Raw genomic sequence first — 15,782 nt, forward strand, 5'->3', positions numbered from 1 at the left:
CACATAATCGACTTTGCCCTTGTTCTATTAAATCCTGCCTCCAGCTCACGCCTGTCGGGAGGGCGCATGACCTAAGAGTACCACAGCTGCCAAGCTGGCAAGCCACATGCTTTTTTAAGCTCCTTCAAACTTTTGGCGTGTTCAGAGGTTTCTGCCACCATTCACACATTAGGAGAGTACTTTTCTGACAAAAGAATAAATCTCACGCGGTTTCTGCTGGTGAGTGAAAGGTCACTGCTACTCTCAGTACAGATTTGGTTTGCAGTCTGAAGGGCACAATTCATGGGACAATTCCACCTCTCCCAACAGTTTGCTCTTCCTATTCCACACCACAGAACACCTAAAACCAACTACGAGTCCCCAGGGTTTCTTCCTAGGTGCCTTTTGTCCTCTGCAGACCAACGATTCATACCAGGCCCCCAGCCTCTCCACTCACACAGCCCAGTCTGGCACCAGCCCCTATGGCACACGATTTGGACAAAACCAAATGGCTTTGTAGCTCCCCCACCGAAAACGAGGCGATTCTCGCAGCCCCCAGCATGCAAACTTCCGTGCTGAGCATCTGCTTGTTTGCAAAACAAAAACATAAGGTCATGCTGCTTGTGCAAGAAAGATGGGAAAATAGCTACAGAGAAAATAGAAAAGGTAGAACCTAAACAACAACATAATAGGCAGAGTAACAGATTAACAGGCAAGAGGCATTTGAGCACGTCAAAGTACAACTTGTCAGTAATAGCAAATCCTCAACTTCTACCCATGGCACCTCACACAAACATGCAGCTGAAAATAAGACTTTTAAACTAGTGGTCAAAAAAAAGTAAAGAAAAATCCAATTTTAGCTAGCAAAAAATATACTATGGAAAAAATGATTTAATCTTTGCATGTTATGAACATACTGCTCTAATTCCCCATTTTAGAGCAAATACAATAGGATTTTTTTTTTAAAGTGATACTGTAATAGCTGCACATCAATTCAGACCATATAGCTACAACATGTATTCCTTCTGCTCTCAATTACAAGCTGATCTCATGAGGATTCAAATTTCCATTGCACTAACATGAAGCTCCTCATAAAGAATGGTTAAGTCAAAGCAGAAATTTGCCATGCTGTAAAACAACACAAGACCATATTGTACTTACTTTGTTGCCCCAAAAGGTCAGATCTGTGTTGACTTTTATCTCTGCATGCATGTTTGGATGAGCAACAGAAAATACAAGGTGTTTTTCCACACCTTGGTCCCTAAGGATGCCTCAACTGTTATATACATTGCAAGCAAACAAGAGTCTGATAGCCACCAGTGCCACATCTCATCACTTCGGTATAGAACAAAAGTTTTGACTTCCTAATTAAGACCCATCGTTTAGAAATATATATATTTCTAGGCCAAGCAGGCTTATACTTTATAGCAAAACAAGCATATTTCGTGCCCAAATAACTGTTTCAAAAGAAAAGGAAATGCTTTCATTGTTCAACTGCAGCATCCCTATTACATGGTATAGTGCACACACACAGTTGCAAGAAACTCCCTCACTGTGCTAATGAACTTACAATACTACAACCCAACTTGAGGAACAACTCAGTTTTGCTCTGAGTTATGCTACCAAACTCCAACTCTACGGCAAGAAATGAAACCGCCCCAGATCTTCTTCTCAGACCAGAATCCATCTCCCAGCACAAGCAGGCTTGGTTTTACTGGATATCAACACCACTACAGTAAGATGCCTACTGTTTTTTAACACCAGTGAATACAACTGTGTTTACCATTAGGTCCTGAAATTGCTCGCTCCCTCCCTGTCCCTCCAACTCCAAGCACAAAACTGGCCTCAAGGTGGATTACTCCAACGAAGGCTAAGGCCAACAGATTCCCAAGGAAAGGGCTGGCAGCATGTTAGGCCTCAAAAATAAGCACCAGCTGCCTCTCTGCTTGGGGAGCTTTCAAAGCAAAGTCAGGAAGCACAGCAACCTGTCTCTAGCTCCCCCTAACATCATATTTCCACAGTCTGGCACTATTTAAACATGTCTTCTGATGTCTCTCTCTCTCTCACTGAAATTGAAACGCAAGGCTTTGATGAGGGATATAAAACCAGAGTAAACAAGAATCACTCCCTTTAGCTACCTCTTGTACGTTTAAAGCCTATTTCCTAAATCGTCTGCTCTAAAGCGTCAATAAAAAAGCAGCAATAAAAGTAACAGCTAAGAACAATCTCCTTTCACAGGAAAGAAAAAAAAATGCAGCTACTTGTTTAGCAGCAATCCAGGATTCTGCTATTTTACTTGTTTAGCCTTGCCTTTGGTGTAACCAGAACAACATCATCATCTTTAAAAATACAGAAATTGAATCTCACACCATAGCCAATAATATGGAGTGAAGCTTAAAGGTGTAAGGTCTGTAAGAGTTACTGGTTTTAAAATAAAATAAGGGAACCCAGAAGGTGCAACTGGAGACCCCCGGTCTCCCATGGAACTCCCTGAGTCATCACAGGGCGCCTCATGAGAGCAGCTCCGATGAGTCCAAATTCTTGAGACTCAACTCTTTATTTTCCCATCACATTTTCAGCCTTCCCCATCCTCTCTGCTGTTCTGTTCGGGACCCTCGGTCTTGTCTTCTTACTTTTCCACTGCCCAGAGCTGCCATCTCCCTCATCCCCAGGTCCTCTCCTCGCTGTGAGGTGACGGGCGGGCAGTTCTGGGTGCAGACGGCTGCGATGCAAGGCCAGGAGCACGGCTGCTGCTCATCCCCAGCACAATGATGCGGGAGGAGGAGGAGGAGGATGGCTGCTTGTGGGCAGGGGAGGGGGCACAGCGGGTCACAGAGCGGCTGGAGGCAAAACCTCTCTGGGAGCAGCAGGAACTGAAGGACAGCAACCTGGGGCTTCAAATCCTTCTTTCAAGCAGGATGTTGGAAGTGCAACTGCGATATATTCTTTTTATTTATTTTACATGTCTTGATTCGTAGGAAAAAAATGCCACTTGTTATGCCTTTGGCAGAACCCTAGGACTTTTTTTTCTCCCTTCACAGCCCCTACATTTCTGCATCAGTGTAACAGAGCTATTTCAGAACAAGCCAGCCCCAGCTCCCCTGCGTTTCCTCTCACACAAGCACTTGGTGTTTGCAAGCCCCATCATCCCGTCCCCTCAACCCTGGCACGCACTGAGGACACCGAAGCAGTGCTGATGCAGTAACTCTGCAGTTCCAACACAAGGGATCAAGCTGTGTCAGCTCTCCTATTGTGAACACTTCTCCCTGAGCTTATCTCTACTAAAAACATAACTCGGATCCAAAAAAGAACAACTCTCCCTCCCAACAAGCAACTTTCTTAGGTTATGAATGTATAAATAGCTGCATCAAGGTCACTATGACAGAGCACTCTTTTTACTAATTTTTGACACGCAAATGAAATAATGCTGCAGTGAAATGAGCAAATGCTGTTTTCCAGCTCTCTCTGGTACCTGCAAGAGACTGACTATAATTACAGCTTAAAAAGCAATTATTTTTGTAGTTTGGGGAAGGGTTATTCTAGTGCTTGCCTTGTTTACAGAAACATGCAAGAGTGCAATCTGTAGTCTAAAGGGACACGCTTTCAGCATATTTGAGAAAGGTAATCCAGAGAAGCTTTGTTACAGGACCTGGATTCATCTAAGCCTACCTTCCCCCTGAGTTTGGCCAGAGTGAGAAGACGAAGAAAGGAAAAATGCATACAAGAACAAGGACCTAAACACCAAACTCACAGTGCTACAGAAAGATTTTCCAGGCTATACCAAGAGCCCTAGACTGCTTAGATCAGGTACTAACCACAGTGTGACAAACCAAAAGGGCAGCTACTGTTTATCAGATAGAGGGAGGGAGAAGGACAAAGAGTAACAATCCACCAAAAACAAGATGATGCTGATAAAACAACACAAAAAACCTGAAGCCCAAAGCCACACAAGACTATGTCTATGCCACACACAAGACCATAGAAATGGGAAGTCAGCTGAATTACCGCACCCGTGGCTCACCCTGTACTGACTGCTGGCTCCATTTTCCTGAGCAGCTCTCTGAAAGGCTGGGATGTGCTTCAAGGGGAACCTCAGCCTTTGCTTTTTAAATCTCTCTCTAGTACCACATATTTGGCAAGCAAATCCGAACCAAAGGGCTGCTGCCGCTGAATTAAGTTTAAAGCTTGAGTCCTCACCCCAATTTGAGCTGCCTCATCCAGCAAAACAGCGATACAGTAAGATATTACTGAGTTGCTAAACCAGCATCAAACGGGTCAAGCAGGACTACTTGGTGGGACCACACACTTCACTAGTTACTGGAAGGGATGAAAGATGGAGTTCCCTCGCTGCATGACCGAAAGATGCTCAGCATCCAGCAAGGGGCCCTCTGAACCCAGCAGCATTGGTGCTAAGTGACCATGGAAGCACCAGCTGCCTTACAGTAAAATTCCTGCAGAAATTCACATCTTCTCCTTCCCCACTTCTTTACTGATAGGGCAATGCATCGCTGTCCTCTTGGTCTGTTTTTTTTTTCCCTCCCCTCAGTTTTCACAAAGCTTTCAGTCCTTGTTTCACCTGACCTGGTATTAAACTGCTTCCCATCAACCCAGATGACAAATCCTTTCCCAACAAAGAGCAAGACGTGTTACACCTGCACATTTCAGGCTTCTGAGCCATAATAAACAACAGCACGGCCAGCAGAAATGAGCTGCAAGGCTTGTGATGCTGTTATCACTTGACAATCAGCATAGCTGCGTAATCACTTGGGGCTTTCCAAAACTACCCACTGGCCATGTACAGACAGAAGGCAGTATTTTGACAGTGTGCTCCTACTGTAGAAGCTGACATCTGACAAATACAGCTCTAAGATTGAAGTCATGATTACAGATGTTATTGAATATATGACATGCTACATTGCTTCCTGAGACACAGAAACCTGATCTTTCCTGATACGCCTTAAAAAATTAAAATAAACCACAAGTCTGTCTCTGTGAAAGGGTGGCTTACAAAGGACACACCAAATTCCAACAGCAATCTGAAGCACCGAGGTGGCTTTTCGGTATGTTAGATGGTGTCCAGGTTCTCCAGGCAGGCCAAGAGCATCTCATCCCAGAGACACCCCCTCCCAACTTGTGCAGCGGCCGTAACAATGCGGCGGCTGCGGGGATCCCGAGGCAGAGAACCGGACCGTACCTTCGTGGGTAGGCTCTGGGTCGGGTGTCAGTGAGATGTCGTCCAGCTCGCGCAAGCAGAGCCATTCTCCATCCATCGACACTCGGAATTTGCAAAGATAGATGGTCTCCATGGCAGCCTGAGTGATCTTGTCTGTGGTGGGGGTTGGCATGTCGCTTTGAGGCGTCAGAGCAGACATGATGACTCAGCTGGTACAACAACAACAAGGGGGAAAAAAAAAAAAAGAACTAAAAAGAAAAGCTTTCTGAAGAAGAAAAGGAGAAATACCTTGCTAGTATAGGACAGATGTGCTCAGGATCGCACAGACTGCTTTGGCCTTTTCATATATAAAGCAAGGTAAAAACGCTGCTCCTTCACGCTCGTCTCTTCCTCCCTCCTTTCCACCACTGCCGTTGTCTTCAGATATGCTGAAGGCTATTGATCCTAAGCAGCCACAGAAAACCTGATGTCCGTGAAAAAAAATTACCAACAGAAGAAAACAAGCAGGAGGAAGAAAAAGAAAGGCTTCCTCGGACGACCACCCAAATGAAAACAAAGGAAGAGCAGAGAGCAGGGTATCCAGGTTTGCTGAAATCAAGCCGCAGGTTCCTTTCTTCCCAGGGCAGCGAGTGCCGGCAGGATTGGCTGTGCGCAGTAAGCAGGGTGTTGACCAAAATGGCTGACTAATGAACTGAACTGAAAATCCAGGCTCATGTGATCAGCTGCTCCGAGCGCAGGGCGAGCAATTCCCAGGATGCTTCGTGGAGGCTGCTGATGCAGGGAGGGCAATTAGGCGCTCATCAGCCGCAGCACCTCCTCGCCGGGCTCGGCTGGTCCATCGGGGAGCTCCGGGGAGGCGCGGACCCGCGGCGCGAGGCACACAAAGAGGCGTCTGTATTCCTTTCACGCGCCCCGACGGCACCGGGTGAATGAAAAATCAGCACCTTTGTTGTCACAGGAGGTGCACAAGTCACGGTTTAACATTTTATTTTATTTTTTTTGTCAGGCAATGTTCTCACAGGGAGCTAAGATTCCTGATACACAGAAGTATTTTAGGGTGGATTTATCATCTCAGGGAAACAATGCGAGGGGAGGGGGGAAATATCCAGAGTTAAGCATTCCAGCACTGGGGGATTAAGCTCTTCTAGAAGGGCACACGCACAAGGAAGAACAATGAGGAAGAACAGCACAAAGAGAGGCACTCGGCTGAATCCTACACTTAAAAACCTCTTCTGAAAATGGGCATCTTGCTCAGGTGATGCTCGTGAAGAAGAATTACCTCTCAGCAGGTAGAGGAAGGGGCTTCCAGTTTCTCAAGGACCAGGTGACAGCACTGCGCCGTCCTGCGGGCTCAGGCTCCTTGGTGCCCCCACCTCGAGGGCACAAGGAGCCAGCAGGCACCCTTCTTGTTCCTAAGGTCACTGATTAACCAGGGCGCCTGACACAGCATCATCACCCACCTGAACTGTGATATGAGGCAGTAATAAATTAGTTTATCTTATTCCCACGTGGCTCGGGGATATTGTGGAGAGCAGCTGGGTAGCATCTGAAATGGATGCCTCGTGCTCGTGCTCCCCCACCACAGAAATCCGGTGAAAGCTGACTGTTCACCAAAAAACAAAATTAATAGAAACACATGAACGATTAACTCAGGAGACCTTAGTTACTGGCCATATGTTTTTTCCTTAAGAAGCACTCAAAAGGACGTGTGCCTATTTCTTAGCAATACGAAATACAATAACTGATCACAATAATTGATCACTTGATGCAGAACTCAGAATGCCAACACACACAGCCTTTTGAAAAAAAAGCACCCATTCTGCCAAAAACTCATAAAACTGGCAAAAAAACAGGAATCATGGTTGCTATTTCTAACAGGCAAGAGGAAGCAGTTGCTGTGAAAACTTCCTGCTTGGTGCCGAGCATTTTGACTCAGCAACTCTTTCTCCCCATTAGACTAGAACAAAGAGCCATGCAGCACGTTATTGCTGCGATGCAAAGGAGAATTATTTCACAAATGACAACAGTTCCTATTGTTCCTTCTCCCTAGGAAAGAAAGGGTTTTATAATCCACGCTGACAGCATTTTAACTGGGATTGTATTCATAAATCCTTTCAACAACAGTCTCCGGTTTCAGCAGTCTCATTTTAGTACTTTTGAAACCAGTGAAAGTTGCCATATACAAACAGGTACAGGAGAGCAGCTGTTCACTTCACTCTTGCTACCTTTTGAAAGGACCTGAACAAACAGCAAATAAATTAAACCCTTGAAAATCAACCAAGTACCATAAGCTAGTAAGCAACAGATCTGATTGACAGTCAAACTTTTTTTCTTTGGGGAAAAAAAAAAAAAAACAAAAACCAAAACACTACAAACAGCATCAGGTGAACCCTGCAGCTCCCATTTCACAACAAAGGTCTTCCACTGAGTCAGCGTTGACTAATGACCCATACAGGGGGACCACAGCTGAAGTTGGTTTAAAAACTAACCAACTGCTCTATTTGTTCTTTTATGCCATTTGCTGCTTCTTAGCATGAAGAAATAAAAGAAGCCAGGCTGTCCCTTTCAGCTCAGTTGCATTTTCAGGCTCCCTTATGCAATGTTCCTGCTGCAGAGACTGCATAGGGATATTTTATTAAAGAAAACGGAAGTAATTACAAGTATTGCCCAGCTCTGAAAATTTTCAGTGGATTAGTATGTCTTACATAAAACAGAGCTTTGGACAGAGCATACCACGCAGCAGATTTTGAACAATTGCCAGCTTAAAAGAAACAGAGCTACTTCACCTCTATAAAACTTCTACTCCTTATGGCACAAAATCATTATCATCTATGCAGATACCTAAAAACTGATCAGTTGTTTTTGTTTTGTTGTTTGTTTTTTAAAAAGGACAGGTACAGAATTTCTGTTTCAAGTTGATTTTTGTTTTTCTTACCGAGTTCTGATGGGTATTTGGATAGCCAAGAACTCCTCACTTGCCCTGAGAAGATGGCAATCTCCAGGTTTTAGCACGACTGAATTTACTCCCAGGGAATGAAAACAGAGAAATTCCCTTTCAAACACCACTTTCAGGGTAGGCTAAGACGAGTATCAAGAATGCTTTTAAAAAAATTGTCTGTATGTCAGTTACAGCACTGTTGGAAAATAAAGAATATCCTCATGAAGCCAGCAAACAACGTCCCCCATCCCACCCACAAACCCCACCACTACCAGCAACAAGCAAAATCTCACAAGAACGATCCTGTGATTTACTGACCTGACAGCCTTTTACCCCATCTGGAAATCAGGATACTAAACCTATGCCCCCACCCCATCCTGTGCTTCAAAGCTACAAATCAACAGAGAATCTTATAAAGCATCAGTGGCAAATATTTGTAGGCTTCATAAAGCATTTGATAAAAATGCCCTGCAACTCAATACCGAGTGCTCAAGCTTCAGGAAGGTTCAAAGACTGATCAAGAGACAGAAGAGGACCAAGGGTAGGTATAAACAAAGAGGAGGTTACTAACACAGAATCACTTTCTGAATCTCAGACAAGTCAGGCAGCTTTGACTGGTCTTACAAAATTCTAATATTAACCACGCTTTGGCAAAGCAGAACAGAGGCTTGGACAGGAGACAAAATGCAGCAGTTTACAAAAATGTTTGTGTTTTAGGACTTAACCATCTGAAAGCAAACCATTCCACCAGCCAGAAGCATTTCATATCTCAGTTGTACTGAGAAATATGCCTAATTTATTCAGCTTCTGAAATGAAAGTGATCTAAGCAATAAAAACCAAACAAATCCCCAAAGCACCTCTTGGACTCCAGGGGGCACCTTTGGGTGGAGTTTTACTGCCAATGCCAGGAAATCCAGCCTGCAACCAAGCTGACTTAGCATCCTTACGAGAAACCTTTCCCTGATTGCTGCGCAGAGACTGCACAGCAGCCGTACAACAAAAAGGCAAAGTTGGCAATGAGATTACTGCTTCGGATGACTGCACTATTTCTGGTTATTTAAGATTGCAGTAGACCACAGAACCATAAAAAAGCCACTAGTGCTATGCAAATGGGAACCACTGCTGAAAGAAACTGTTGGTAACAGCTCGGATGCACCGCTGAGCTCTAAAATAACTGCTCAGAGTAACTCGAAAAAGAGTATGATATCAGAGGTAACTTCACACAAGGAGGACACAAATTATGATGAAACACAAGCTTTCATATCACAGTGTAAGATGAGCATGAATCATGAGCAAGTTCGTGCAAGTTTCTCCCAAAGCATGTAACCTCTTTGTGGCTGCTGCACACAGACAGCCTGCCAATCTGGTCCAGCAAGGCAGCTCCCACACTTTCTAAGTGGAAAAAATCTGGTCTTCCTATTTGCTGCCCATGCTCTTTCCTGATATGCAAAAAACTCTTCCTAGCACACCTATGAACAGGACTCCTCCTCTTGTGCCACCTCTCCTTCAGCCTGCTTCTGACACTTCTGCCAGCACAGACAAACACACACACATCTCACATGTGGCACTTCGAACGCTGCATGCCAAAGAAAACATAAACAGGCAGAAGACAATTTAATGAGCTGGAAACCAGCAACAGAATTTCACAGCTCCCTCAACATGTGATAAACTTTGTTTTCTACCTGCTGGGAAGTAGAGATATTTAAGGATTTAAATACTTGACATAGCTGAGGGTACAATTAAGTAACAGGAAGGAAAAGTCTACTTGAAGTATTGTATCTGTCAGGCTTTGAGTGGGAGCAAAGAACTTAGTTGTTTTTTTCCCTCCTCAAAGACAGCATGATCAAGTTGCTTTTATAGCATTTAAGTCTTCTGAGGACTCACTACAGCTCAGCATGTTTAAGTCTCCCTCTTGTTCTCTGTCTGGAACCATCTGTATCAAAAAAAGCAGGTGCTGCTGGCATTAAAAGCTTTTGCAGTCTCCTTCCCTTAGCAGCTCTCATCTTGACCTGACATTTAGCATCATCTCATCTCTCTCACCTTGTAAAGAAAACTTGGATAAGAAGGAGAAAGATCAGTCCTGGAAAAACAGGGGGGAAAAAAAGCACAAGACAAAGTTGATACAGAAAATAAATAGTTATAACAGCAAGAGTAATAACTACTCTTACAACTTCATTCGTTGTCACCACCAATGTTAGTTGTGGGGCTTCACCTCACCGGCACCACACAGCTTGCTCCACTGCCCCGGTAGCACGATGATGCTGCTGCTGCCTGGGCACGAGTAACACTTTAATTGGTCTCTACCGATGGAAGCAACAGCAGTACACAGAATCCCATGAGGCCACCACTCCCCAGGAGAACCCTAACGGAGCTACAAAGGCTGCAGTTACTTCACCAACAGCAAATATGCTCTTCTAGATTTTCAAATATGAAATCAAACAGGCCCCTTCTACCCTGCAGAGATGCCTCCCTCAGGAGAACAGTTACATGACTGTGTCATGACTGTAAATAAAAAGACTACTTCAAATAAACCTCCAAAACATCCTGCAATATTGACTTTTCAGTGCGTTGATCACTACCTTCACTGTAAGAGGCTAATGTCAATAAGGAGTAATTACTTTCGTTACTATTTGTGGAAATGACAGGCTGCAGGGCACTGAAGGGAGGAACTCATGAGCTAGCAGGATCCGTCGTTCACTTGAAATGCTCCTTTCACTTTACAGCTGTGTAGGGAGGGATTAAGCATTCACAGAGTACATCACATTTTCGTAACACGGGCACATCACGCAGAAAAAAAACTTCTTCACACTCCTCGCTTTATCTCAACTGCAAAAATAACTAAAGCGCTGAAGAATCAAGGTACACAGACATGAACAATCACTTCAGGTACTGCTGCAGAACAAAGAAAAGCAGACCAAGAACGGTCGATGTTAAGCAGTCACATGCTGTTACAACATGAACTCCCAACATTTGAGAAGAGCCCGTGAAACAGGCCAACAGGTTTCCCCAGTAACACAGGCAGGACAACCTTGATAGCCCGACCACCACTAATGACACCACACCTCAGGGCTGCAGAGGAACAGCCATCTAGAGCAGATGCAGCAAGTGATGACAGCTGCAAGGCCATGTACTCCACAGGTAGCTGAGACTCAGTTCAGCACTCAAACACACAAAATGCTTTCTGTTGCAGAGCTGAGCTCTACCCGCTGCTTTAACATCAGTCCCGAAGCAGCAAGCAAACAAGCAAAGCTCTGCAGTAGGATCCCCTGCTCCTGCTGCTCAGCGATGAGCAAACAAGAGCTGCTTTTTCAGAGACACGAGAACCAAAAAAACACCACCACCACCCCACAGAACAACAGGCATGATGAAAAAGTTGATTTGCAGGCAGGACACCCCCCAGGAGAAACGGATCAGAGTCCATGACACTGTGCAAATGGGTTACGATTCCTGTTCCCTTCGTACCCACCTATCGCTGTGTCAGTCGCTGAGCAGGCTTCAACATGATATTGCGCAGGCAGATATTACCTCTGAGATAAGAAAGAGCAAGGGAGACTCCAGATATATTTTATAAGGCTTTTTCCACGTAGTCTGTATGAATATCCGCTGCAGAGTAACACCAACGCAAGGGATAAAGCAATGCTCAGCTGATGAACGTGTACACTAACTCCTTGTGCTCTTGAACAAACATGCCTCAGCCTCACCACATCTACGTAGAACCCCTCCTAGAAAGGTACTAGAACAATTAAGCAGTTTGAGCAGTACAAGCACGATAGCAAAGACTAAATAAATATTTTTAAACCCTTCAGAGAATTCTTTTCTCTGTCACGAATAGCTCACTCCCTTGCACACACATCACACAGCTACAGAGTGTGAAGATTTCCTGATTAGTAGACACTTTTAAAAATATCATGGTTTTGAGAGGAAGTTACCAGTCGAAAATGGCAAGTCAGGAGGGAGGGATACTTAGTCCACAGAAAGAAATCTGCGACCAGAGAAAGCCCTTCATGTAACTAAGAACAAAGGTGGGTCACTTCACCTGCTCTTTACCTTACAGAAATTAATTAAGCTCACTGGTTATAGCTTTGCTGACTAATAGCTTAAATAATGTACATTACTTTCAAAAGGAGTAAAAACCAACAAAGATACCTTCCCCCCAAATCATCAGCTATTGTGTGAGTGAATACACACCTGAGATGCAGCCAGAAGGAGATAAAACAGAGGTAAAAAAGCTGTCACCCGCGCCCAGGCACAAGCGCAGAAGATGACAAAGCTACTGGCAATTTTCAAGATGGATGGATAAGGGAAAGCCTCTGCTACATGCACCCCTATGCATATACTTTTTGTTTCTAAAACACACCCATTTCGCACTATTTCAGTGCATTTATTGAAATGCACTGTAAGAACATCATAAAGATCACTGTGAAGCTGAAAACAGCTTCCCACCCAGCACGCCCCACAAGTAGCAAAACCCTTTGGCCTTGTCTGGCACCCTGAACAAATACCCTCTGCCCCAGCACAAGGAGGAAGCCCAAGCGGGTGTTTTCCATCTCCTAACCACGCTGTACGGCAGGGCTGGGCTGTGAGGCTTCAGAGAACTATTAATATTGGAAAAGCCCTCCAAGATCCAACCATCCCCCTACCGCCAATGTCACCCACTAACCCATGTCCCCAGGCACTATGTCCAACCTTTCCTTACACACCCCAAGGGATGGTGACGCCACCACCTCCCTGGGCAACCCCTTCTGATACCTGCCTGCTCTTTCTAAGCAGAAATATCTCCACATTTCCAACCTGAACCTCCCCTGGCACACCTTGAGGCCATTCCCTCTAGTCCCATTGCTGGTTACCTGCGACCAGAGGCTCCCCACGGCTGCCCAGCTCTCAGGGGCACAGCCCAGAAAGGAGAGAAACCCCCATTAAGGCTTCTCCATGGGCTGCATTTGGGGTGCAGCACACCTCCCCTCCCCAAAGGCACACACGCGTGCTGCGCTGCCACGACGGCGCCTCCCCAGCCCCGCTCCCCGCAACCCCCCCCAGCTCGGGGGGCGCTCAGGGAGGGTCCCCCCGCTCCCCACACCCCCACGGGAGGGCAGGAGGGAGACTCACGGGCGCCGGCGGCTCCCTCCGGCCCCGGGTAGCTCAGCAGCAGCACGGGCAGCGCGGCCCCGCCGCGGGGCGCCGGGGGTCTCCACACGCTGGGCGGCGCGGCGGCGCCTCCATGGCCGGGGTAGAGGAGGAAGAAAGGCGGCGAGGCTGGGGGAGGCGAGGCGGGGGGCGCTTCGTCTTCTTCTGCCGCTCCACGGCAGGGCTCGTCCCGCCGCTCCATGGCGGGGGGCAGCTCCCCGCCGCCCCCGTCCCCCTCCCCGTCCCCGTCCCGGCAACTTTCGGCCACGAGCGGCGCCCGCTCCGCCTCCGCCATCGCCGCCCCGGGCCGCGGCTCCGCCCCGGTGGCGAAGCTGGGCCTGGGCCGGCCTCCGGCCTCCGCCCACGGCCGGGCCCCGCTGCTGTGGCGCCCCCTTTCCCCTCAGGAGGGACGGGGGGGGTGGCCTCAAGTTGTGTAGGGTGGAAATGAGGAGACATTTCCTCTCACAAAGAGCAGTCGGGCACTGGGAGGGGGTGCCCAGGGAGGTGGTGGAGTCACCGTCCCTGGGGGTGTGCAAGGAGAGGTTGGACGTGGTGCTTGGGGACGTGGGTTAGTGGGTGATGCTGGTGGTGACGGGACTGCTGGACCAGATGATCTCGGAGGGCTTTTCCAATGTTAATGACTCCGTGATGCTAAATCCCCACATCCCCACCACAGGAGACGTTCACAGAAGCCAGGCAGTGGCTGTGGCAGGAAGCAGGCAGCCCCAGCCTCCCCGCTAAAACACCGCTGCCCTGCTAGGGCCAGCTGTGCTTCAAAACCAGCCGCTGCCCCTTCCACCTGCACTCCCCATGTAGCTGGCGAGTGAGTGGCAAAGAATGGAGAAAGCAGCCCCGGGGAGGTGCGGGGCTGCCTCAGCTGCTGCGCTTCACTGGGCCACAAACTTCATGGGGAAACGTGGATTTTAATCTGGGGAAACAACCTCCAGGAAGTCAGAATACCACATGTGTTAACTTATCTGTAAAGTCAAGCCATTCCCCCACCTCTTGCCTCCCCCTCACTTTCCGGAGTGCAAGATCTCACTGACAACAGCATTTTCGGATCCTTTGACAAGAGGCGACAACACAAACTCCAAATACAGTCTCTACCATTAAAACAAACACATTGGTGGTGCCCCATTGGAATCTCACCTCAAAAACAGCCTTTAGAAAAGCGGTGATAAAGAATTTTCATTCAGGCAGGGCTTTAAATGTGGACCATGGTGTTATCAGCAGAGGGAGAATGCAAATCTGCCAGATTTTAAAGAATATCCTGTATATTCAGTATACTTCGGTCAGACTGAAACAGGATGCTTTTTTTTTTTTTTTTTTCAATCTCACATAACAGTTGCAAAACCAAAGCTGCAAAGGCAACTGATTGCTGGAGACTTTTCTGTCGCACTGCCCCAAGTCATGCAATATGTTGCAGCTAATTTAACAGATGCTTTAATCCCTTTCAGAAATCCAAACGTTTGGGTTTGAGATTTGTATTTGCAGTGCTAGCGAGAGCAAAATCACGTCCAAACTGTTGCTGATAGCAAATAATGGGAGACAACTATGAAAGCCTTGACAAAATTATATCAATAGCAAATGTACTTCCTTATGAGTTATCAAATACATTTTCCTTACCCTGCACAAACAGAAATTCACGTTGTGACACAGAAAGCACTGTCCAACTCTCTGCCCTTGGATTTTTTCAGCTCCAACTTCTAAAGGCAAGCCAGGCTTACTCTGGATGCAACTACTGGAAGAAGGAAAAACAAAGCAGTGTTAGCCATGAACTTGCTCCACTTAGTTTCCTAACCATCATCCGTGATCCTTCCCATCTTTCACATGCATCTGTTTTAGCAGGGGTCTTCAAAATCTATTTACCGTCAGGGATTGCCTTTCAGCACTCAACATCTATGAAGCATTTCTTAGAGCAATGCTATGGTGTGCCCCCTCCCATGGCATTAATAATCACAGCCTTCCCATGATTACTCACACATAAAACCATACTGGAAAGAACTATTGATGGCTTCGTCCAGTCTCTGAACCAACCAACTGAACAAAATGCCATGTTTCATCTTCATTAAAACCAGTTGGTGCTGCAGACCTGGGAGACGAGCTGGGCCATCTGCTGGCTGCCTGCGGTGGGCACGCTGACACGCTGTGCTTGCTCTTGCCTTTAGCCCTAATCTCGACGTTTCTGGAAAGCGAGCCTGTAGTTGCACCATAACATACATCCCTTATTTATTGCTCAGATGGAAGCTGCCAGAATTTTGCTTGCCAGCTGCCTAAAGCTTTTTGAGGGAACATAAAACCACCACGGATACTTGCAGCTTGCTTGCCTGCCTGTGGAAGTGCATCAGCCCCTCATTTTCGCACAAAGTGCAAAACGTGCACGAGCAGATGCTGTAGTAATGAGATCAGTTAGCACCTCTGCAGGACGTTTTTCACATCCCGTGTGATGCCTGCCAGGAAACACTGCTCCTCTGCTGAAAAATCACCTAAGCTGCTTTTTCCCCAGCACATGAGCTTTCACCAACCAAAAAGTGTAGCTCAGCATCATCACTGGTGGCCTCCATCAC

The 15,782-nt window shown here is 46.6% G+C and overlaps 1 protein-coding gene across 3 annotated transcripts in view; it reads right to left on the minus strand.

Moving 5' to 3' along the window:
• The window catches only part of RUFY3 (RUN and FYVE domain containing 3), a 62,116-nt gene that overhangs the window by 41,445 nt on the left and 4,889 nt on the right, over positions 1-15,782 (minus strand). For 2 of the 3 annotated variants that reach the window (XM_084286099.1, XM_084286101.1), the window contains exon 1: positions 13,198-13,513. In XM_084286099.1, coding sequence (XP_084142225.1) covers positions 13,198-13,510 — 313 coding nt within the window. In that variant the 5' untranslated portion in view covers positions 13,511-13,513. Of the gene's footprint in view, positions 1-13,197; positions 13,514-14,841; positions 14,957-15,782 lie in introns of those variants that run through there. The other variant, XM_084286100.1, reaches the window with a different exon arrangement.

The sequence above is a fragment of the Netta rufina genome (assembly GCF_964035555.1).
Source record: "Netta rufina genome assembly, chromosome: 4".
Lineage (NCBI taxonomy): Eukaryota > Metazoa > Chordata > Aves > Anseriformes > Anatidae > Netta > Netta rufina.